The following is a 24,749-nucleotide window of genomic DNA, read 5'->3' on the forward strand; positions in this document are numbered from 1 at the left end:
TGAATGTGCCAGCTCCTTCATGGTGGGGATATCATCTTCACAAACCAGAGCCCACTTAGCTCACAAATCATTTGGCGAATCTGGCTACCTTCAGCAACTGAGTAGGGTTCAGCTTAGGTGCCCTATTCTGTCACCTTCCTGGCCTGCAGGCCCCATTGACTTCCTTACTAATTTTCCAGGGCTGAACTAAATGATTCCTTGGGGCTTTCTAGTCAGCCTCGGGTTTCAGAGGCATCTTTCCCACCTTGATGCTCTTGGCTGTGCTGCTTCGACCTCTTAGGTCCCACTCTTAGCCCTTACTTTTAGAGAGGCTGTATCTCCTTGCCACTACACCCAGTTTATACAGTGCTTGAGATCTAACTCAGGGCCTCTTGCCCATTAGACAAGCACTCTAGGAACGGAACCACACTCCTAGCCTTAACTGTTGGCCTCAAAGTCCTGATCCTTTAAGGGGTTCTTCAAATTCTGCCCTTCACCATTACCAGGCTAATCTCTTTTGTTTACTCAACTTCTTGAGACAAATTGTCCTTAGCCCAAACTGGCCTGGAACTCATACCCCAGCTGGCCTCAAACTTGTGGTAATCCTCCTGCCTCAGGCTACAACGTGCTGGGATTACAAGTGCGAGCCATCCAGCCAGTTCCCCCATTAATATTTTGTATTTGTTGCTATGCTGAGACATTTCTGCACATTGTTAGCTAGTCTTTGGCTACCATTAGGATAGCCTCAATGTCTTCTAACATTTCTGTGACTTCTGGTAAGTGCATAAAGTCTAATACAGCAATTTATCTTTTTATGTTGAATATAAACCCTCAGCCCCCCCCCCCATTTGGTTTTTTGAGACAGGGTTTCTCTGTGTAACAGACCTGACTCTCCTGGGACTCACTCTGTAGGCCAGGCTGTCCTCGAACTCACAGAGATCTGCTTGCCTCTGCCTCCTGAGTGCTGGAATTAAAGGCTGTGTGCCCTCACCACTTGGCTTTTCCCCTCTTTTCTTTCACAAGGTCTCAAGTATTTCAGGGTGGCCACGAACGAATTTGCTATGTAGCTAAATCTGGCCTTTAATCCCAGTCCTCGGGAGGCTGAGGCAGGCGGATTTCTGAGTTCCATGACAGGTTCCAAAGCTACAGAGAAACCCTGTCTCGAAAAAACAAAACAACAACAAAAAAAACCCAAAACGTAAGTCTCTTGTTTTAGTCTTCCAAGTACTGGGGTTTCAGGTGTGAGCCACCACTCCAGGCTTTTTTTTTTCTCCCTGTCTCCCTCCCTCCCTCCCTCTCTCTCCCTCCGCCGTCCCCCTTCCCTATTTCCCTCCCCTCCCTCCTCCTCCTCCCCCTCCCTCCCTTCCTCCCTCCCTTCCTCCCTCAAGCTAAAAAGGCAAAGAGTCCACGTCTCAAACGCTTTGTCACAGTGTCACCCTTGCTTTAACACTCTCCTAAACGTGTTTTCTGGATTCTAGACCATCACTGATGACTGCTAGGTCCTAGGTGTGCTCTTCTTGGGCCGCTCACCTAACTGACAACTGAGCTGTCACTATACTAACAATTTCCCTTCTCAAGCCGCCCATCGCTAGGTTGGATAGTTTGTCTTGGAGCTTAGTTCTTTATTTGGTTGTAGAAGTGATCCATTAAAACCGAGAAAGCGGATAGAGAGCAGAACCTGAGAAGAAACTTGCGCCTGCATATGGCTGTTCCTCTACCCCCCCCCCCCTTGTGTAGTTCAAGCGAAACTGAGTTCTGATTGGCTACAGTCACGTACTTCCTTTTGTACGAATCAAGTCAGCGTTTCCTCTCGCCTACCGTGTTGACTTCACTCTGGGTTCACAAACAAGGTGACGTTCTTAGTTCCCAGGCTCTGATTGGTTCTATAGCACCAGAATAAACGCCTCGCAACAGAAAGGGCAGACATGCGCACCGGCTTGGTTGCGCCCCCAGAGTTGGTGGGCGGGAGCACGAGAATGTTCCTAAGGCACTTACGGAAGCCCACCCCTCTGCCTTGGTTGCTTGGGTGTGATTGGCGGCCAGTTGAAGCTGTGCTGTCTGCTCCGCCCCTAGTTGGCTAGGTTTCCTGGACGGACGTGGGAGCTGTGGAGGGGGAAACCGCAGGCCCACACTAGGGCCTAGCACTTCCCCTGCTTCAGCGCTGCCTTACGTGCCTTGTGAGCTGAGGCTGGAAGGCATAGGATAAGGTGGCTGGGCTTGACTCCAGGGACTCTTCTTCAGGATGTACCCTCACTGCCTAATGATTTTTTCTCTCAGGAGCCCTACGTCTCTCATCTCCCTCTGTCCAGAGTAGCCAATTAGTCTGATCACATCAGCCTTGTGGTCATTCTCCAGGACCAAGTGCACATTCTTCCACGTATTTAAAAAGGTCTTGAGGAGCTGGAGAGATGGCTCGTCAGTTAAGAGCACTGACTATTCTTCCAGAGGTCCTGAGTTCAATTCCCAGCAACCACATGGCTGCCCACAACTGTAACTCCTGTTCCAGGGGATTCGACACCTTAACTTACACAGAGAAAACATCAATACACTTAAGATAAAACTTTAAAAAAATTTCTTTTATCACCCCGGACACAGACACAGTCAGCTTGGAGTGTTTTTGTTTGTTTGTTTGTTGTTGGGTTTCTTTGTATTTTTTTTAAGACAGGGTTTCTCTGTGTAGCCTTGGGGGCTGTCCTGGAACTTGCTCTTGTAGACCAGGCTGGCCTCGAACTCACAAGAGATCTGCCTGCCTCTGCCTCCTGAATGCAGTGATTTAATGTGTGTGACAACACTGGCAGCTCTGAGTGTTTTAACTTTTCTATAGCTTCTGGTAAGTGCAAAAAGTCAAATATATTGACCATTATGGTTTCATGTTCAGTATAAACACCTGGATGCCAGACTGGCCTGCACAGTGAGACACTGTCACAAATAAATAATCCTGTAGATCTACCCCTTTAAAACTCTATCACTCTTTGTAAATATTTATTTTTATTTTTGTATCTCTCTGTCTCTCCTCTCTCTCTCTCTCTCTCTCTCTCTCTCTCTCTCTCTCTCTCTCTCTCTCTCCCTGTGTTTGTGTGTGTGTGTGGGGGGGGGGTCCCTCGGAGTACAGAAGTGGGTGTTAGATACCCTAGAAGTGAAATTATATAGTTGTCAGCTGCCTTTGGATTCTAAGAATTCTGTCTTCTGGAAGAGCTCTTAACCACTATGGAACCATCTCCATTGCCTGTCTTGTTGGGTTTTGTTTCTGCTTGTTTTCACAGTCTCCATATTAGTCCCGATCTCTGTCTCAGGATGAGCATCACCTCACCTAGGTTATCTGATTTGAGACAGGGTCTCCCTCTGTAGCTTAGGCTGGCCTGGACGTCACCCTGCAACCCTAGATTGCCTCTGAGCCACTACTCACCCACTCTCACCCTGTCCTACAGGCTTTTGTATTCTTAAAACAGGAGCTAGCCTGGTGAGGTGATGATGCACGCCTTCAGTCTCAGCAGGAGACTGGAGCAAGGGAGGCAGGAGCAAGGAGATCTCTATGAATTCAAGGCCAGCCTGGTCTACATAGGAAGTTCCAGTCTTTCCAGAGCTACTGAATGAACCCTGTCTCAAAAAACAAAAACAAAAAGAAGGGGGCTAAGGAGAAGGTTCAGTGGTTAAGAGCACTTGTTTCTTTTGCAGAAGATCTGAGTTCAATTCCCAGCACCCACATGGAGGTTCATACTCATCTGTAATTCTAGTATCTAGGATCTGAGACTTTCTTCTGTTCTCCATGGGTATCAAGCACACACACACACACACACACACACACACACACACACACACACACACACACACACACAATTTGAACATGCATGCACATATAGAAGCAGAACACATAAAATTAAATGAATATAAATCTAATAAGATTTTTTAAAGCCAAAAAGGAACATGCCTGCATTCAGGAGGCAGAAGCAGGGTAATTCCTGAGTTCAAGGCCAGCCTGGTCTATATAGACCCTGTCTCAACAACAAAAAACAAAACAAACAAAAACAGGAACAGGAGCTGAAGATACAGAAAGCAGTTTCACTCATGGCTTAGATGCCAAACAAGTATCCTAAGAGCAAGAACAAACACTCAAGTCTTCTGTTTGCTTTTCACTCCATTTCATGCCAAGAGACTGAATGTGGTAGCATTCAGATTCCTGGATTCAGGACTGAGAACATTTGAAGGCCAGTTCAACAGCCATTTCTTGTTGCCTGACTCCTGAATCATGCCCTGGCCTAGCTCTGCTGGGTGGATGACAGACTCCTGCAGATTGGTCAAGGCTCAGATAGAATGGAAGGCAGGCAGGGTGGGTTGCTTTAACTAATAAGAGCATGGGTGTCTGGTTCCTCTTAGTATGAGGCACTGTTGGAATAAGTGTCTGCTGATAAAGCAAATTCACAAGGATCGATGCCCATTCATGTGCTGTGAGAAGAGATACAGGCTTGCTTGATTTGATGGAGGATTCCAACATTGCTACTGGAATGCTTCTGGAAGTCCAGGACCTGGGCCTGTGAACATCAAGCTAGCTTCCAGACCTTTTCTTCAAGATTCTGCGAGAATCTGGCAGCATCTTAGAGAAGGGCTTTGGTACTGGGAGCAAGTACAGACCAACAACTAAGAGACTAAGTATTTTTTTTCTGGCCAAGAGAATCAATTGCACACAATTGAAGGGCCAGAATAGTCTCCCTCTCCTGCCAAATCTCCAGGCCAGTGTCACATGTGCTCACATGCACTTTGGCATCCATGCATGCACATACAGATCTAGACTCCTTTTGTATTTTACTACCTTTTAGCATGTCTCCTAAGCTCCTTGTCTGTCTCTCACAATCTGTATACCCCCAGGGCTTTCTCTTCATAGAACTGTAGATAGGTGGTTTATCACCTGCCTCCTGCCTTGCCAATTTAGTAGAGAAGCTTGGTGTGATTGTGCACACCTGTAACCCTGCATTTGGGACAGAAGCAGAAAGATTGCCTCAAGTTTGAGGCCAGCCTGGATTGTGTAAGAAGTACCAGACCAGCCACGGCTACAGAGTGAGGCCCTATGAATGAGACCCTATCTCAAAACAAAAAATCACAAATTGATGAATAGATCTTGCCCTCTGGCTTAGAGTTGGTGGGGGTGGAACAAATCCCCATTATCTCTGGATAAAGAAGGCAATAGGAGTTGCTCCCAGGCTGTCTCAGAACCCCCACCAGTATAGGTCCGTACAGGTGCAAGATGTAAGGGAAAAGAGACAAAAAGAATCTCTTCCGGCAGCAGGAAGTGGTAACTACCTATGGGGAAATGAGGCTAGTTGTTTCCTTTCTGGCTTGAGTAGAAGGGGAACTGTAGCTGAACCCTGCTCCCTCCCCCTCAGGAGGCCTAGGGGGAACTCAGGCCTGCAGTCTTCTGGGGAACTTCCAATCAGCTGTCTGGACTCCCTTAGGGCTCACTCAGGGCTGTGACTACAGGAAGGAGGGTGGCATCTGATGTCCAGAGAGGCTTGGGGGAGTCAGGCGGCCTAGGGGACGTCTTGGGCTTGGAGCAGTTATGGTGCCATTGCCCACAAGTGTTGAGGGTCAGTGGCCATAGGGGTATGTATGGTCTGACATTGGGGACCACAGATAGCTTTCTGCAGACAGTGAGAAACTGAAGCATGTGGTCCCAGGCATGTTGTGACTCTCTTACATTGGCTGCTTCGTGCTGAGTCTTAGGGCTCAAGGTGATCTAGGTAGATGAGAAGAGGAAGAAGGGAGACAGCCTGCCTGAAGAGCTCTGTGCCTGGGAAGGGATGTCTTGTCCTGAGTTCCATCCCAGGCAGCAGGCAGCTCTGGGTCCAGGTCGCCCCGCCCCACGAGAGACCGTGCTGGGGACGGGGCGGGGCGGGGCGGAGCTGGCAGATGGTGCTGGCCTTGGCGCCCCAGTCCCTGTGCTCCGTTGTCTCGCTTCATCGCAGCCTCGTGGGAGCATCGGGACTCGAAGGCGCGATCAGGCCTCGGCCATGGCGGCGCACGGGAAGCTGCGGCGGGAGCGGGGGCTGCAGGCTGAGTATGAGGCACAAGTCAAAGGTGAGAGGGCGCTTCAGGCCTGGTGTACTGCGGAGACCCCGAGTGTCCGCTGCCGATCCTCAGATAACCCCCCGGAACTGGGTGGAGCAGAAGCACAAGGCTCTGCTTCTTGGAGCTTCTTTGGCCCCTCAACTGCCTGTCCATGCCCTACCTCCTGCTTCTCTGCTCAACTTGGGTCGCCTGCTGCTTACTCAGACAGCAATGACTCTGGTAGCCTGAGGGATGGGCAGACTGAAGGTGGCTTTCAAGCTGGAGTATAATGAGCCACCTTGACTTTGCTGTTGGCCTAACACCTCACTGTTAACACCACTACAATCTATGAAGCCTTAGTACCTTCTCCTCCCTTTGGCACTGAAGTAACTTGCAGGTTTGGGTTGTTGGCCCTGGCTAACAGACTCAATGTGGGATAGAAAAATTCAACTGGGCTGACTTTACAGCCTTAGGCTATTAGACCTCTGGGTTCTGACAAACAAGTCCATGTAAATCATATGCAAATGAGCTTTGTAAGTTCTTAGCGGACAGCTTCATTACTTCAGGGTGTGGTAAGTAACTCTTTAACAGGAAAGGAGGCAGCATCTAACACCTCCCCCTCCTCAGTTTCTTGTTGCTTCCAGATATATAGATTCCCATTATCACTCTCAATGGCTCTATATTTTGCCTATTGTGGATACAAGCTCAGAGAAGCAGTGTGATATAGCACAACAGGTCCCGAGAAGAGAAATGAAATGACCTTTAGAATTTTCCGACCTGTAGTTGAAATTCCAGTGTACGTACTTGGTGCAAGCAACTTATACCAAAGTATGTCTTAGTGATGTGTTGCTGCTGTAGTGCTGAACATAGGTGCCTCTGGACACACTCATCGTGGTGTCCAGAGCCAGCTTGAGGTGACTGCAGAGGGTGACAATGATCCCATCCTACTTCCCCAAAATGCCAACCAGCAGCTGGGTGGTGGTGATGCACGCCTTTAAACCCAGCACACTGGGAGACAGAGGCAGGCAGGCAGTTCTCTGAGTTCGAGGCTAGTCTGGTCTACAGAGAAAGTTCCAGGACAGCCAGGAATACAGAGAAACCCTGTCTCAAAACAAACAAAAATTGTCCTGAAGCCCAAGGACCTTGAAAAATCTTCAATCACTTCAATCAGCAAACCCAGGCCAGCTAGTTCCCACCAAGAACCTGGAGTTTGGCACAAGAGTGTCCAGCTTTTGTAACTTTTTATTTCTCATGGTCCTCCCTCAAAACAACAACAACAACAAAAAACCAACCAAACAAACAAACAAACAAACAAACAAAAAAAAACAGGTCTTCCAATTGTCCTGGAAGAGCAGCATTGTCTTGACACTTTAAATTCTGAAAGGTCAGCATAGTCGCGGTTTGGAGGCCAGCTAGTCTACTCCACTGGTCAGCAGAAGTGAGAGTGAATGCCTGGCTCACAGGAAGCCTGGAGGGGCCTGGGTCCCAGCTTTGCAATGCAAATATGCAGGCTTTCTTACACCTTTTTGTCAGCTGTTCTTTTGTTTGTTTGGGTGGGTAGGTGGGACTGGAGCTTAGTATGTAGCCCAGGCTAATCTTGAACTCATTATTTTACTCAATCTGGTCTGTAATTTGCAGCAACCTCTGCCTCAACCTTCCAGGGCCGGGATGCCAACCTTTGCTACCACACCCAGGTGCCAGATCTATGTATAAATCTATGTTTGCTGTGGATTCTGGAAACAATCTTATTTTATAGAAGAGAAACAGTCCTTGGTGGTTCACAGGTCTGAGGAGAGAAAAATTGCACACAGCTGATTTCATGTATGGTAAAGGACTGCAAAGGACGGCCAAGGTGCCAAGAACACACTGGGGCCAGACAAGGGCCAGAGTTAGTTTGGTAGGAGATCAGGGTTGTTAAAGCAGAGATCTGAAAGCTCTGCCATGGCACAACCTGGAGACTGACTTGGGACAGCAGTTTCCAACCCTCTGTGGACCTCAGATGCAACTGGCTTGCAGTCTATAGCTCTGTGATGCCGGCTGGTGTACATGTTCTAAACCAGAGGTGCTGTTGCTGCTGGTGGAGAATCCACGAGGTACTGTGGTCTGCACTTGGCATTGTGTAGCCATAATAGGTCCCTCCTTTTGCCATTCTTGAAACCCTATTATTGTCATTTAGTGAGGACTCCCCTGATTGACATCAGTAGCATTAGCACTCATCCTTACCAGTGGCTGGCACACATTACTTCCTTAGGGGGCTGGTGACAGTGACACTTGGTATTGTGGCCTTTACTTTAGCTTCAGTGTTGGGAGTTTCCACATACACACACACACACACACACACACACACACACACACACACACACGCACGCTTCCTTCTGCCTAACTTGTCCCTTTGTTGGAAAGTTAGCAATTCCAGTGACCACATTAAGGGTATGCCCCAAAGCCCACCAGAGACAGTCCAGTGGGTGATGTGGAAGGCTAATGAGTAGGTCATGCAGGCCTCTGGTTCTGGAGCACCTGGAGTTAGGAAAAGAAGTAAGTCCCACTGTAGAGTGGAGTCTGAGAGCAGGCAGGGGACATACTGAAAAAGGAAATCAGAAGGGGAAATGGGGAGGTCTGGGCTGGAGATACCTAAGGAGGCCTTTCCTCTCATAGCCCCGGGAAAGTCACTGTCAAGAACGAAGTCCATCCATTCTGATCTCTTCACAGTGGATTTCTTTTGAACAGCTACTCTGGGGCTTGCCTTTCAGACTGGCTCCCTGGTCCCAGTGCCCACTCTTTTCCTTAGATAAGTAAAGTAGCTGCCCTTTGGGCTCACAGTAGCCAGAGGGACCCTGAAAATGAAATGAGTCCATAGGACTCTACCCCTTGACTTATCTCTTTTTGGGCATCCAGCTGGAATCTGGGACCACAAGATTTTAGTCATCTGCTCCCCTCCTTTCCATTCTACCATGGCTCCTTTCCCCCACTATGGTTCCAGCTCCAAAAGAGCAGGCATTGTCTAGAATATGCCTGGAATGAAATAAATGTGAAGTCACCATTCTACTAAATGAAGAAATCAATTAGTATTCTGCTCTGAAGATACGGCTGATGACCTGTCTGTGGATATCCCGCTTACTAGAAGCCAAGACAGTGTCTTTGTGCTTGATGTATTGGTGTGTGGGTTGTGGTACTCATCTGGGACCTTGGTCTGGCAGCGGAGGTGGGGGGGTGGGAGGGTGGGGGGTGAAGCATAGTCTTGCTAGCAACTTGCAGGACAGGCAGCTTTTGCTTGAGATATGGGTGAGGGAAGAAGTATTGCTAAATTGAGCCAGAGATAAGATGTCAAAAGGCCTGTGTGGGGCCCTCAATTATGACTCCTTTGTAGGATAGAGAGAAAAGCCCTGGGGTGGGTAACTGCCAGTAGAGAACAACAGACAGAAAACTTACCCCCCCACACTCCACCTTTCACTTACTAACCTTGACAGGAACACTTGGCGATGGCCCTTACTATGAATGAGACCGGTTTGACTTGGCCTGAAGTCCCTGAAGGCTTGGCCGAGTGCCACAGAGTCCTGCGCCTGAGCAAGTTCCTGTGTCTGTTCAGAAGCCATAGTACAGAGTTTTCTCGCTAAGGGCCCTTCCCAAGTGTACAGGGGCTGCTAAGCCTGGGTATCTTGCTTCAGGGCACACTTTTTTTCTGCACTTAGTTACAGTTCTTAGCTCAGTCGGGTACCAAGGAGCCTTTGGTGTCGACAGGATGTCTGCCTGTCTGTCTTTGCCTCTTCTACCCCTTACTGGCCTGGTTGGTTCCCGCCATGCATGTCTGCCAGGACTGAACCTAGGTCCCCTTGCAGAGATGCGCTGGCAATTGAGTGAGCAGCTCCGTTGCCTGGAGCTTCAGGGAGAGCTGCGGCGAGACTTGTTGCAAGAGCTAGCTGAGTTCATGCGGCGCCGGGCAGAGGTGGAGCTGGAGTACTCTCGGGGCCTGGACAAGTTGGCTGAACGCTTTGCCAGTCGCAGTGGTCGCCTGGGAGGCAGCAGCCGGGAGCAGCAAAGCTTCCGGTAGGTACCACACTGGCAGCAGTGCTTTACGGGGCCTGAGACCTAGGCTCCCTGGTCTGAATATTCCTCTGCTACAGGAAGGAGCCAACTCTCCTGTCATCCTTGCACTGCTGGTCTGTGTTACTGGAACACACACGGCAACAGAGTCGTGAAAGTGCCGCCCTCAGCGAGGTGCTGGCTGGACCCCTGGCTCAGCGCCTGAGTTATATTGCCGAGGATGTGGGACGCTTAGTCAAAAAGGTAGGTTCACACAAGTTGTGGAGCGCTTCAGGCTCTAACAAAGTCCATGGGGAATCTATCTGGAGGCACTGTGGTTGAGAGGCATGGGATGCCATGTACAAGTAGCAGCCCAAGGTCGGCTTGTAGCAATCTCAGGTGGGATGGGTTGTTACAGAATGATGGGAGGCACTGAGTAGGACAATGCTATTTTCATACATACCCCTTCATCTCTAGAGTAAGGACCTGGTGCAGCAGCTGCAGGATGAGCTACTGGAGGTGGTCTCAGAACTCCAGACAGTAAGCAGGACCTACTGTGTGCTGATCAGGGGGAAGCAGGAACGGCCCCAAGCCATTGCATCTCCAAGTCAGGGTCAAGAGAATGGGTGCCCAGGGATGACCCGAGTCTGGAGGGGCAACAGGCATGGGCCTGTCTATGCTCTGGGGACAGAGTGGTTAAGATGACAACATACTTAGGTAAAATGGCCCAACCCTCAGATCTGAATACTGGGGTCCTGAGGGGTGCTGTTCCTGGTCATGACTTTCAGGGGGCTGCCTTTCCTGGGCTTCCCTGCAGACCAAGAAGACATATTATGTGTACCACTTGGAGAGCATGAATGCTGAGACCAAACTCCGGGAAGCTGAGCGACAGGAGGAGAAGAGGTCAGGCCGGAGTGCCCTGCCCACCACTACTGCTGCCTCTGCCAGCACCACAACTACTGTTACCACCAATGAGACAGGACCCCTCCGAAAGAGCTCTCTCAAGAAAGGAGGGCGGCTAGTGGAGAAGGTGGGCCTGGAGAGCTATGGCACCCCTCTCTGTAGAGCTCTGATGGCTCTAGGATGTCCATGGGACAAAAGTGTGTGTGTGGGGGAGCTATAGGCCTCTAGCAAGATTTTTTCTTCCTGGTCAGACCTGATGGCTCTGGGATATGGAAAGACAATGCTACAGAGATTTCAACAGACCTGAAAGATGGGTAAAAACAATCATACTGTCATGACAGAGTGATTTTTACACATTATAATCCAATCATGTTGTCCCACATCCCTGCCTGCTGAAGCAGAGAGCTGTAGTACTCTAACCTTAGAGGACTTTTTCCTAGCTAGCTTCTACATTTTTAGGAGCATGAGAACTCAGGATGAGTGAGGGACTGGGTGCCATTTCGGGAGAAGCATTCAGGGGGAACCCCATGAAGAGAATAGAGAGGCTCCAAGCTAAGTGAGGCTGAGGGCAATGGCTTTTGTTTTGTGCCACCCCCATGTGCAGCCTAATTAGCCTTTTCATATATTTTCCTAGCTCAGACCTCCATCATGGGGTCTGAGTATGTAACACGAATAAATAAATGACCCAGAGACTGATACTGGGTTTCAAGCTTCAAGCTGAATATCAGAAAAGCAAAGTAGCCGGCCACTAGCTCTCACCTCTAGCTCAGGCTGAAAGGGCTGATCCACACACGAGCTCTCACCAAGTCTCAAACTGCTGCCTCTCCCCAGTGTGGCTGGAGAACGAATGCCTCTCTGAGACCTTGCTTCTGTCTTATATACTTCTCTAATGTTGGGATTAAAGGTGTGAGCTATAATTCTCTTTAGGACTGGGTCAATCTTGTGTAGATCTGGGTGGCCTTGGACTCACAGAGCTCTGTCTACCTCTTAATCCTGAGTCCTAGGATGAAAGGTGTGTGCCACCACCTCCTAGCTTCTGCCTGCTGGGATTAAAGGTGTGTGCTTGACTTCTAAGGCTTGTGGCTGACTTTGCTTTCCTAAATCCTCAAGCAAGCTTTAATAAATCATAAATAATATATCACTACATGAATATGAATGCCTTTTACTTAGTCATATGTTTCCATGTGATCTACTTCCATTTCTCTGGAGAATGACATGAGGCATGTTGGGGACTCAAACCAAGACAAGGGCGGGGGGGGGGGGGGGGCGGACGACCATCCCTTGCCAAGAGATCAAAAGGGTGCACCAAGAGTTGGTGTGTGGCAGTGTAAAAAGGTTCATGTTATATTAAACATGAGGGACCCGTGGCACATTGGCCATGCTTGTCAGTAGAGGGAATGGATAAAAGTGGAGATAAGAGTGGTTTCCAAATGTGTGACCCTGGTCTTCCTTGGTGTCTTGAGCAGCGTCACGCCAAGTTTTTGGAGCATAAACTTAAGTGCACCAAGGCCCGAAATGAGTACCTGCTCAGCCTAGCCAGTGTCAATGCTGCCGTCAGCAACTACTACTTGCAGGGTATCTTGGACCTCATGGATGTAAGTCTTGTGTGGGCAGGCAAGTGGGGTCATGGTATTGGAGCTTAAATGCTTTGAGCCATTGGCTCTGGCTCCAGGCCCACAACAGTGTCTACTTGCTTCTTCCCAGTGCTGTGACACAGGTTTCCACTTGGCCCTGGGGCAGGCCCTCCGGAGCTACACAGCTGCTGAGAACCGCACTCAAGCCTCCCAGATGCAAGGATTGGGCAGCCTGGAAGAGGCTCTGGAGGCCCTGGATCCTCCAGGGGACAAAGCCAAAGTGCTTGAAGTTCATGCCATGGCCTTCTGTCTCCCACTACGATTTGACTACCAGCCCCATGAAGGTGATGAGGTGAGGGTCAGTTTATTGCACCCCCTACTTCTGCTACCCTTAAGGACCAAGCATGATTTAAAAAGACTTCACATTCTCTGTACTTCATATTAGTGTGAGTCAGTCACATAATTTATACTTTCCTAAAACAAAACAAATTCCAGGATGCTGAAGGTCCTTATTTCTCAGCCCTTCATCCTATGGCTTCTGTCCTATTAGAACAGTTAGCTGTAGCAGTTCACTCAGGGGGCTGCCCTCAAACAGTGCAAGCACAGCAGTCCAGTTGTTCACCACGGCTGTCCATACACTAAATGTTGAAAATTGTAGCCATGTATGGTAGTGCATGCCAGTCATCCTAGCACTGGGGAAACTAAGGCAGAAGGATTATCCTAACTTTAAAGCCAGCCTGTGCTACATAATAAAGCCCACAGCTTGGACTTCAGTGTAAAAACCTATCTACAAACAGAACAGACAAACTGATGACAAATTTCATAATAAACACTTGCTGCATCATTTCTTTCTTCTTTTTTTCTCTTTTTTTGGTTTTTCAGGATAGCCCTGGCCGTCCTGGAACTTGCTTTGTAGACCAGGCTGGCCTCCAACTTAGAGATTCACTTGTCTCTGCCTCCCCAGTGCTGGGATTAAAGACATGTGCCACCACCACCCAGCATACAGCATCATTTATAATTAGATGTCTGTCCTCATTTTATGAACTTTTAGGGTAGTCTTTCTTCTCTGGTGTAAAATTTAATGATGCTCTCCTTTGGGGTTCCATTTTCCCTTCTAGTACTAGGCAATAAGTGTGTCTGTCTGCTTGAGGCTTTTGGCTTCCCTGGACACCGTGTTCTTCCTCCTCCTCTTGCCTTCTACTTGCATCTCACAGGTTGATTCATTCTCCAATTTCCTGTTTTCTCTTTCCTCTTCCCATTTCTATTAAAAGACATTTCTTTTGGAATCTCCTCCAACTTTTTGCTGAATTAAAAACAATTTACTGCCAGGCAGTGGTGACACACGCCTTTAATCCCAGCACTGGGAAGCAGAGGCAGGTGGATCACTGAACAGAGTTAGGTTCCCAGCACACGTATCAGGCAGCTTGTAACCACTTATAACTCCAACTCTAAGAGATCCAATGCCCTCTTCTGACTTCCAGCAGGTACCCGTGTACAAACACTATGTTTGCTTTTATTTTGTTTTAAAGATTTTATTTATTATGTATACAACATTCTGCTTCCATGTATATCTGCACACCAGAAGAGGGCACCAGATCTCATTACAAATGGTTGTGAGCCACCATGTGGTTGCTGGTAATTGAACTCAGGACCTCTTGAGCCATCTCTCCAGCCCCTCATATCTGCTTTTAAATAGACCATTATTTTTAAAAAGATTTTTAGCCTGGCGGTGGTGGCACCTGCCTTTAATCCCAGCGCTTGGGAGGCAGAGGCAGGGGGATCTCAATGAGTTCGAGGCCAGCCTGCTCTACAGAGTGAGTACCAGGACAGTCAGGACTGTAAATTAACACAGAGAAACCCTGTTTCGAGAAAACAACAACAACAAAAATTTTTAATTATGTGTATGTAGCCAGTCAGTGGTGGTGCATGCCTATAATCCCAGCACTTGGGAGGCAGAGGCATGTGAGTGTCTGTGAATTTGAGGCCAGCCTGGTCTACAAAGTGAGTTCTAGGACAGCCAAAGCTGTAACGCAGAGAAACCCTGTCTCAAAAACAATTATGTGTATGTATGTGTGTGAATATATATGCCGTGTGTGTGTGTGTGTGTGTGTGTGTGTGTGTGTGTGTGTGTGTGTGTGTGTGTGTGTGCCTGTGGATGCCAGAAAAGAGTATTAAACAACCTGGAACTAGAGTTATACGTGGTTGTAAGCTACCTAATGTGGATTCTAGAAAGAGAACTCGGGTCCTTGGGTAAACAGCAAGTGTTCTTAACTGCTGAGTCATCTCTCCAGCCCAATAGATCTCATTTTTTAATTGATAAAAGATAAAATTTAAGCCGGGCATTGGTGGTGCACACCTTTAATCCCAGCACTCCGGAGGCAGAGGCAGGCGTATCTCTGTGAGTTCGAGGCCAGCCTGGTCTCCAGAGTGAGTGCCAGGATAGGCTCCAAAGCTACACAGAGAAACCCTGTCTCAAAAAACAAAACAAAACAAAAGATAAAATTTATTATTTCTGACACTTTCAAGTTCAGTGATGTTAAGCACATTTCCATTGCTGTGTCACCCTATTTCTAGACTGTTTATTTTCTTACACAGAATCTGTCCTTATTAAATATTTAGGTCTCCATTGCTCTCTTTCCAGGTTCTGGAACCCAGTATTCTTCTGTCTCTGTGAACTTGGCTACAGCACTGACACATAAAGGTCTATCACAGTAGTAGGTCTTATAGGGACTGACTCATTCCATTCCTCAAGGTTCATCTATCTGTCAGCATGTGTCCTTTTTTCATATGACTTAGACTATGTGTTCCTCTGTATTGGTATTTGAAACTTACTGAAGATACAATTTATATCCTTGGCTGAGACTGTAGCTCAGTTGGTGCTTACCTAGCATGCACGAAGTCTTTCGTTCTATCTGCAGCACCTCATAAACCTGACATGGTGGTGAATAGCTATCATTGTAGCACTCAGAAGTTGGAAGCAAGCAACAGATATGTACCTTGTTTCATATCCTGACTACTTCATCTGAGTTCTGTGCCCTGGCCTAGTCCTCAGTCCCTGGTACTACCCTTTGCAGGTGGCTGAGATCCAGGTTGAGATGGAACTTCGGGATGAGATTTTGCCCAGAGCCCAAAACATCCAGAGTCGCTTGGACCAAAAGACCATCGAGACAGAAGAGGCATGAATGACTGAGCCTGGGGTGGGGATAGGCCTTAGAGCTTTCTCTCAGCTTCAGCTGCCCAGACAGTTCCTTCCTAGGTGGCAGTAGCTTTCCTTTCCTCTTTCTGCAGATTTAGATTTCTTTCCTCCCATCCTGTCCTCTACTCACTGTCCTGTCACTGTCCCCTCAGGTGAATAAGACACTGAAGGCAACACTTCAGGCTCTGCTAGAAGTGGTAGCATCAGAGGATGGGGACATGTTGGACTCTTTGCCGGCCAGCCCCTCCACTGAGTCCCTCAAGTCCACAAGCTCAGACCCAGGCACCAAACAGACAGGCCGCAGACGGAGCCAGCAGCAGGAGACAGAGACCTTCTACATTACGGTAGGGCTAGACAGGCAGGACAAGGCCACAAAAGGCAGCAGAAAGGGGGACTGAGTTTAGGTTCAAACTAGGGACTCTCTGAATTTTCCAGAAGCTGCAGGAGTATCTGAGTGGCCGGAGCATTCTTGCCAAGCTGCAGGCCAAGCATGAAAAGCTGCAGGAGGCTATACAACGAGGTGGGTCCTGCTCCAGGCACACCCTCTCTCTAGGGCCCAAACTGCCCCCGTCCTCCTCCCTCTGATCTGGCCCATGCTCCTCCCTAACCAGAGAGGTTGTTTGGCATACAGGAACTAACCCAGCATAGGTACTGACTTCTTTCCTACCCCTTGGTCCTTTGACTATCCTGAGCTTTCAGTCCAAGGATAGTCCTCTCTCTGGGGTTAATTGAAGATTCCCCAGTCTGAGAGACAGACCAATCAATATTTACTTCTTTCCAGGTAACAAGGAAGAGCGAAAAACATCTTGGTGAGTCCTTGATGAGGTACTGGCCTATTTAGAAGTCTCCATCTCCCCTATCCTTACTGCCTAGCTCTAGCTCTATTGCCAGCACCCTATGCCCTGGCTGGGTTAGGGATGGGAAAACTTTTCGATAGCTTGTTCCCCTAAAAGGCAGTTCCCATTCTTCTCAGGACCCAGTGCACAGAGAGAAAATTTCACAAGAGCCACCACCCTCGTCCTATCTCCCAGTATAACCAGAGACTCTTTGGAGGTGACCTGGAGAAGTTTATCCAGGTATTTGCTTTGCCCCACACTCTTAATTCATTGGAGTCCATCTCTATCCCTTCTGGTCTTTCTCTAGCCTTGGGCTTCCTAGTGGCTTGTACCAATTTAAAGGAACTATTTCTTTTATAATTGTTTGCTTTTTGGTTTTTGAGACAGAGTCTCACTCTGTAGATCAAGCTGGCCTCAAACTGCCTCCCAAGTGCCGGGATTAAAGGTGTGGTGCCAATACCATCCAACTTTAAAGGGAACTCTTAAGGAACTCAGAAAACCGGAGCTTCCAGGAGCTGGAGAGATAGGTGGCTCAGTGATTAGGGGCACTGGCTGTTCTTCCAAAGAACCTGGGTTCAATTCCCAGTAATCACATGGCAGCTTACAACTGTCTGTAACTCTAGTTACAGGGAATCCAACACCTTTACACAGACATGAATGCAGTCCAAACACCAATGCACATAAAATTTAAAAAAATTAAATATGGGGGCTGGAGAGATGGCTCAGGGGTTAAGAGCACTGACTGCTTTTCCAGAGGTCCTGAGTTCAATTCCCAGCAACCGCATGGTGGCCCACAACCATCTGTAATGTGATCTGGTTCCCTCTTCTGGCACTCACTGTATACATGCTAAATAAATAAATAAATAAATCTTTAAAAAATAAATATATACTTAAAAGGAAAAAAAGAAAACCTGGGTCTGCAACATTTTTAGAGATGAGGTGTTGAGAGCTGCCCCCTATGATTAGGACAGCACAAGATGTTCATAAGCCATACTTCTGGCCCATATGACCCTGGCAATTCTTTTTTAAAATATTTTTAAAAATAATGTGTTTATTTCATGTGCATTTGTGTTTTGCCTGCATGTATGTATATGAAAGTATTGGATCCCCTGAAACTGCAGCTACAGACAGTTATAAGTTGACATGTGGGTGCTGGGAATTGAACCTGAGTTCTCTGGAAGAGCAGCCACTGCTCCCAACTACTGAGCCATTTCTCCAGGCCCTGACTTTGACAATTTTAAATAGCAAAAAAAAAAAAAAGAAAGAAAGAAAGAAAGAAAGAAAGAAAGAAATTCAGCAGAGTTCTGAAAGAGCCAGGTGTGGTGGTGTAGCCTGTAATCCTAGCACTTAATGGGTGGAGGCTGGAGGAACAGGAGATCAAGGCTAGTAGTAGCCTTAGCTACATAGCAAATTTTAGGCAAACCTGGGATTAATGAGGTGCTGTCTCAAAAGGAAGGGAGGAAAAGTAACACTGTCATTTACAATTATGCCATTATGTATCTACAGCATTCATAAGAATCAGACCATTTGCTGGGTGGTGGTGGCACACGCCTTTAATCCCAGCACTTGGGAGGCAGAGGCAGGCGGATCTCTGTGAGTTCGAGACCAGCCTGGTCTACAAGAGCTAGTTCTAGGACAGCCTCCAAAGCCACAGAGAAACCCTGTCTCGAAAAACCAAAACCAAAACAAAACAAAAACAAAACAAAACAAAAAACAAGCAAACAAAAAAGAGTCAGACCATTTAAATGAGCAGAAATAAGGTTTGCAGTATTCTTTGAAAGAAGGTCAACATCTGGATTTTGATTGCCTTATTACACTTGCAACGATTTGCAAATAAAAGGTAAAGTGCCACTTTAAAGGCACAAGCAAATCAGTTCGTTCACAGAGATTCCAAAAAATTCCACTATAATACTATTAGGGGAAAAGTGATAGAATGACCAGGGGACTTGCTGTGTCCTAGTGAAATGTGTTCTCTGTCCCAGAGCTCAGGCCAACCTGTGCCCCTTGTGGTGGAAAGCTGTATCCGTTTCATTAACCTCAATGGTAAGTGTACCTGATCTTCTGCCACCTTAGCACTGGGTGTTTGTGGGAGAGGGGATTCTGCCTGTTGGCCCCTTGTTCTCCACAGGCCTGCAGCATGAAGGCATCTTCCGGATATCAGGTGCCCAGGCCCGGATCTCTGAGATCCGAGATGCCTTTGAAAGAGGTGAGGACTGATGGATAAGTGTGGCTTTAGTAGGCACAGGTAACCTCCTCATTTTACTTTGTTACTCTCCACAGGGGAGGACCCTCTGGTGGAAGGTTGTACTGCTCATGACCTAGACTCAGTGGCTGGGGTACTGAAGCTGTACTTCCGGAGCCTGGAGCCCCCACTCTTCCCCTTGGGCATGTTTAATGAGCTTCTGACTTCAGCAGGTGAGGCCTGAGATCAGCTGGGTAGAAGGGCACCCACTAGTGCTAGTGGCTACATCTTACTCAGTGTACTATCTTGGGCTTCCTTGGCTATAGAACTAGAGGCTGTGGGTGAGCGGGTGGAGCCTATGAGCCATCTGTTGTCCAGACTGCCCAGACCTGTGCTAGTGGTCCTGCGATATCTCTTCACCTTCCTCAACCAGTGAGTATTTCTGGGGAGCCAGTTGACTGTTGGGGATGGAGGGGTCACTGGTGCTGTAGCTCCCTACCTGTGACATGCTTATTTCCCCAGCCTGACCCAGTACAGCGATGAGAACATGATGGACTCCTACAACCTGGCTGTATGCTTTGGGCCCACACTGTTGCCTGTGCCTGCTGGGCAGGACCCTGTAGCCTTGCAGGGTCGAGTGAACCAGCTGGTGCAAACTCTTATCCTGCAACCAGCTCGAGTTTTCCCACCCCTGGCCATACTGCCAGGCCCCATCTATGAGAAATGCATGGCACCACCTTCTGCCAGCTGCCTGGGGTATGTTTTGGGTGCTTCTTGGGGGAGAGGGAATCTAGTGGAGGGCAGCCTGCCTTATTCTGCTTGAAACATCAGGGATAGCCAGTTGGAGAGCCTTGTTGGGGAGCCAGAGCTGGAGTTGGAAGCTGGGACCACAGCTCAGGAAGATGGTGAGGAGGGATTCAGCAGGGAGGCTCTACCCCATTCTTTATCTGTGTACCCACTTTACTCTCAGCCTGACCATCTCTTCCTGACAGACCCGGAGGGAGATGTGGAGGCTGTGGCCTGCTTTGCCTACACTGGCCGCACAGCCCAGGAGCTGACATTCCAGCGAGGGGATGTGCTACGGCTGTATGCTCGGGCATCGAGTGACTGGTGGCGAGGGGAGCATGCTGGTGTACAGGGACTCATTCCCCATAAGTACATCACACTGCCTGAGGGGTGAGTCAGCTGTAGCCTTGGGGAGGGTCCCGTTGTATCTGCCTTGGGTCTCCTGACCTGTGAGCATAGAGTCTCCAGGTCTTCTTTCTGGAAGTAGCCGCTGTCATTCTGATATGCTCAAACAGGACTTGTTCTGATGCTGCCCTCCCCAATCCTGAAACAGAGTCTATAGGCCTGGGTTGGGCCCAAGAACAACTATTCCCAACTCCTTTGATTGGGGTAAGGGGATATTGGCCTCTAAGCTCCAGCCAGGAAAGAGTCCAAAGCAAGCCAGTCTTTTCCCTTCCCAGGGATGAGAAGCAGACAGCTGGTCTGCAGGCCACGGTGGAATCTGTGAGCCATCCAGAGGGCTTCCTGGCCTTGGAGTTTACCAATTGGTGAGCCAGGAGAGGACAGGCCTTTGGAAAGACCCAGCAGCAGGCACCATGGGTCAGAGGCAACCTGCACTGTTAAGCTTTAGGATGTTGGCTCAGGCTTTGACCACATGGAATTGGGGGAGTTGTTGCATAAAGGACACTGTGTGGACAGAACAGAGTCACCCTTATTTGTGACTTGGAGAGATTCTAGAGGAATTTGGGGACCATGGAGGCTCATCTCTTTCCTTGGCCATATCTAAGATGGGCAGTGCCAGCATAGGGCAAAGATTTCCCAGGGCCATTACTAATCTTCGTATCTGTACCTTGTAGGCTGGAACTAGGCACCCCACCTGAGGCTGTGGGCCCTTCTGGGCACAGACGACACTGTTTGGTTCCCACCTCCCCTGAGCAACATGTGGAGATGGATAAGGTAAGAGTCAGGACTGGCTATGGGGCCAGCAGGGGGCGCCTCTTCTACATGGTCTCTGCCTTCCCCAAGGTGAGGTTCATTGTTATTGTCCTTGGTCCCAGTCCAGGGGTACCTGCTACCAGCGAGTCAAGTCACAATCTAGGGAGGAGCATGGGGACAAGGGGGAAGAGACAGGGGTGGGAGGGACAGGGGTAGGGACCCAAGGGCAGAGATGAGAGGGCAGAAGATCATCAGCCCAGCTGTGGTATAGGACTCCCAACACTCTTAAGCTAGAGAGAAGCCAGACAGTTTAGACTGATGTGGGCTAGGGGCTCCAGGATAGACTTAAAAGCTGGCACCTAGAGCTAGGCTTAGGTGCTTAGCCAGCCAGGGAGAGTGAAAGGACAGATAATAGGGAAGTAGGAGGGACAGCAAAATAGTCTCAGAACAAGGCTCTGATGAGTGGCACAACTTGGGGAGTCCCCTTTATACGACAGGTCTTTTGAGCCCCTATGGACTGAGCAGGGAATCCTTGAAGACAGTTGCTAAGTCTTAGGAAGACTGCCCCTACTCCTAGACCTTGGGGGCTTAGGGAAGGTTGGTAAACACACAGGAACTAAAGCCTGGCATCTGGGAGACCCAGGGGAAGACACTGACTTGGGAATCCCCAGCATGTTGACAGCCCCAGAGACCATGGATGGAAGCTGTGATGTCAGCTAGAGAAAAAGTAAGGGTGAGAAGAGGGGGGACCCAGGGCTCAAAGGATCCCCCTCTTCAGAGACAGACTAAGAAGTTACTGTTCCACAAGCAACACTGAAAGTGACTAGAGGAAGGAAGTTAGAATGGAGTGGGGGAGGTGGCCTGAAGGTTCAGGCAGTCTCTTCCATGGCCCCTAGAGAGAGAACCTGGCATAGTAACCAAGGCCTCAGTTTAAGTAATGGAGGAAACTCACTGAGCCCTCCATTTTTCCTTTTGCTAGGCTGTGGCGCAGAACATGGACTCTGTGTTTAAGGAGCTCTTGGGAAAGGCTGCTGTCCGCCAGGGACATGGGCTAGCCTCTACAGCCTCCCCAAGTCTAGGAACCAGAAACCTGAAGCCCCTGGCCTGCAGCAACTTCGGCAAAACCAAAGTCTTCTCCCGGGGACCTGGCACTCCAGTTTCCCCCTCAGCCTCCCACCCCCAGGGTCCAGACTCAACTCGCAAGCCACTGTGAGGCAGCTTACCTCCATCAGTCACCAGCCCACCATTCCCCTTAGGCCTATTGCCTCTCCACATCCCTGCTCTAGGGGTCTTTGGGAAGTAGCAAAAGAAGGAGGCTAGAGATAAGCCTCTGTGTGCCTTTGCTGGGAAGCCTTGGGCTGTGGCTGTGGAGGATGGAAGTTGTAGCAATTCATAAAGACCCATGCACTGGCTGCTTTTATAATAACCTACACTCTGTTTTGGGGGGCTAAACAGGTCAGGTGCAGGGCAGCTCCCAGAAACTGTGCTGCTAGAGGACAGATGCCAAGACAGAATGTTGAACAGCTTCTCTTGGGAAAGAGGGTCCTCTGACATGGAGTTGTCTGTTGTCATTTGGGGACCTGCTCTCAAAAGTGCAATCTTGGTTGCTCATATCACAGGTCCCTGACTGTGTGTATATCTATAGGTGTGGGGGTCTTTGTCTTTATTCCAGCCTCTGTACCCACCATTTACCTGATCCAAGAAAACCTCTTCCATGTGCAAAATGAACTGCAACTTTTATTAGGGAGATAGGCAGAAGGGAGGAATGACAGGAAGTTCTACTAGCCCCATTCTGGTCCTTCCTCCAGCTCCCTGGGACTCTTCTTCACCTTCAGGGTACTTGGCAGACCACGAGGACTCTGCTCCAGTTGCTTCCCATGTTTGGCACAAAGAAGTTAACTTAAGGGTTTCCTTACAGTCTTAGAACATTCCTTCTTGCATACCTGGGGACAATGAGATCTAGGGAGGATCAAAGATGGCCAAGGTACCCCTCTCTTGGTGTTCCCAGGGCCAACCTCAGACAGTCATCTGAGCCTACAGGGAGCCTTTGAATGGAAGGAGCCCAGTGGCTGCTCAGGAAGGAGTATCCTTGGTCAGAGAGGAGCTGGCCGTGGCACAGGACTCATCTTGAGGCCCCAGGCTGGGTGTGGTATGCCTCTGAGCACAGCAAAGTAGGCTGCGCAGCTCTGAGGAGACGCTGCTACTGAAGGAAGCATAGATCCAGGGGTTGGTACAGCTGTTAAGGCTAGCCAGCAGCATGAGCAGCACAAAGGGAGGCCCTATGAAGGAGAGAAGAGGCCAGGTTGGAGCTCAGGGTGTGCCTTGCTCATGCTAGCAAGCCACGGGGACACCACATGTGAACCCACTAGTAGGGCATAAAGATAGCAAGTGGAATACTTGGATGTGTATGGCCAAGCCCTTACCTCCCCCACCCCAAACTTAGCCACACCCATACCCACTTTCCAGAGGAGCCTCTGGGTCCCACGCTGCCCACAGCTGCACAAGGAAGAAGGGTGCCCAGCACAGTACGTAGACAATCACAATCACCAGTGTCATCCTCACAGTCTTGGCCATGGCTGCCGACACATGGGCTCCTTCAGTGGGACTGCCTGTCCGGTGCCCTCTGCGGTGCCTCCCTGCCCTCTCAGATGGCCCTGGCACCAGACTGGCATGAATCTCTCGGAAGATAAGAACCTGGCAGGCAGCAATGCCTAGGGCAGGTGCTACAAATACCATCAAGGCAATCCAGGTGACGTAGGCACGAAGGCCCCAGGGCTCTGCAAATCGGGCCCAGCAATCAAATACTCCACTGCCATTTCCCACATCTCGTTGAGCAAAAATGAAGAGCTGAGGCAGGCTGAGAAGGAGTGAGAAGGCCCAGGCCACCAGCACTGGCCGGTTCCAGCGAGCCCCACCTCCATGGCGGTATGCCAGCATAGGGCGGCAGATGGCACGGTGGCGGTCTAGTGTCATGGCCAGGATCATATAGGAGGAGGCATACATGCCCACCATCTGCAGGTACTTGACGGCCCGACACAGGGCATCAGGGCCATGGAAGCGGTCAGTGGCATCCCAAGCCAGCTGGGGCAGCACTTGAAACAGAGCCACAGCCAGGTCAGCTAGGCACAAATGACTGATGAAGACGTGCATAGGTGCCCAGCGTCCACGCCGGCCCCGTCGTATTAGGGCTCCCAGCACCAAGCCATTGCTCAAGGCCACAGCCACAAAGACGGTAGAAAGCAGGGCCAGTTCAGCCCGGACTAGCAGTGGGTCTCGGTCATCCAGTAGCTCCTCCTGGCTGCTGTTGCTAGAAGAGCTAGGAGGTGAAAGAGGCCCAGGCACAGCTAGGCAAGGGTGAGGGATAAGGGACAAGTTAGTGGGGTGCTGTGTAGGTTCCCTAGAATGAGGAAGTTCAAATGCCAGGGATAGTGGCCTGTGCAGCTGAACCCCTTGTTGGTCTTACTGCCCATTTCCTGGACCCCAGCAGAAGGGACTTCTAAGGAAGTCTGTGGTTTAGAAGGCAGTTAATGCCTTCCCTTCAGCCCCTCCTGACAGCATACCCGCTCACAAGAAAGGGAAAGAAGTTTTAGAAAAAGGGCCTTCTCAGCTCCATCAAACCCACCTGGCTCATCTAAGCAAGAGGGAGCAGGAACCCAGTGGCTGGAACCTTACCGGATATGGTGGACACGAGGAACATGGTGGGGGTGACTGCAGATGACCTGTACACCTGTTATGGGGGGCCAACTCAGCCTCCACTCCAGGGGCCAGCCCCACTGTCCAGGGTCACCGCACAGGATAGAGGTGCTTCTCCGAAGGTACGTTCACAGGATGGAGGTGCAGCCTGTATTCAGGCCTGGGCAGGGAATATAAGGAACAATCAAAATAACACAAAGCCCACGTTCCATCCAGGCAGCTCTCAAAAGCCAGACTGGTGATTAGGCATCAGAGGTAAACACTAAGATTCCCCCTGCCCAGACAGCAGCTTGGATAGATCACCATTGAAGGGCCAAGTAAGGACTGGTCAAGAAAGACCAACTGTGCTTCTCAGAGTCCTTTGGCAGTCCCTTACCTGCTTCAGC

General features: G+C 49.4%; 2 protein-coding genes across 3 annotated transcripts; one reads left to right on the forward strand and one right to left on the reverse strand.

Moving 5' to 3' along the window:
• The first annotated feature begins 5,940 nt into the window (after positions 1-5,940).
• Arhgap4 (Rho GTPase activating protein 4) lies at positions 5,941-22,973 on the forward strand. The gene is made up of 21 exons (XM_027432456.2): positions 5,941-6,048; positions 9,855-10,062; positions 10,140-10,302; positions 10,516-10,578; positions 10,856-11,068; positions 12,408-12,536; positions 12,646-12,867; positions 15,590-15,691; positions 15,864-16,055; positions 16,147-16,231; positions 16,493-16,520; positions 16,685-16,787; positions 18,530-18,590; positions 18,676-18,753; positions 18,828-18,962; positions 19,056-19,161; positions 19,252-19,485; positions 19,561-19,634; positions 19,722-19,905; positions 20,592-20,691; positions 21,650-22,973. The coding sequence occupies exons 1-21, from the start codon at positions 5,982-5,984 to the stop codon at positions 21,881-21,883; spliced, it is 2,781 nt and encodes a 926-aa protein (XP_027288257.2). The 5' UTR covers positions 5,941-5,981; the 3' UTR covers positions 21,884-22,973.
• On the reverse strand, positions 22,733-24,367 carry Avpr2 (arginine vasopressin receptor 2). 2 transcript variants are annotated; one of them, XM_027432459.2, is made up of 3 exons: positions 24,343-24,367; positions 23,130-24,014; positions 22,733-22,949 (listed from the first exon to the last, which is right to left on the reverse strand). In XM_027432459.2, the coding sequence occupies exons 1-3, from the start codon at positions 24,365-24,367 to the stop codon at positions 22,744-22,746; spliced, it is 1,116 nt and encodes a 371-aa protein (XP_027288260.1). In that variant the 3' UTR covers positions 22,733-22,743. The 2 variants fall into 2 exon arrangements, with proteins under 2 accessions (XP_027288260.1, XP_035305924.1); XM_035450033.1 differs by having other exon boundaries at positions 22,764-22,949; positions 23,218-24,014.
• Positions 24,368-24,749: the final 382 nt, after the last annotated feature.

The sequence above is a fragment of the Cricetulus griseus genome, chromosome X (assembly GCF_003668045.3).
Source record: "Cricetulus griseus strain 17A/GY chromosome X, alternate assembly CriGri-PICRH-1.0, whole genome shotgun sequence".
Taxonomy (NCBI): Eukaryota; Metazoa; Chordata; class Mammalia; order Rodentia; family Cricetidae; genus Cricetulus; species Cricetulus griseus.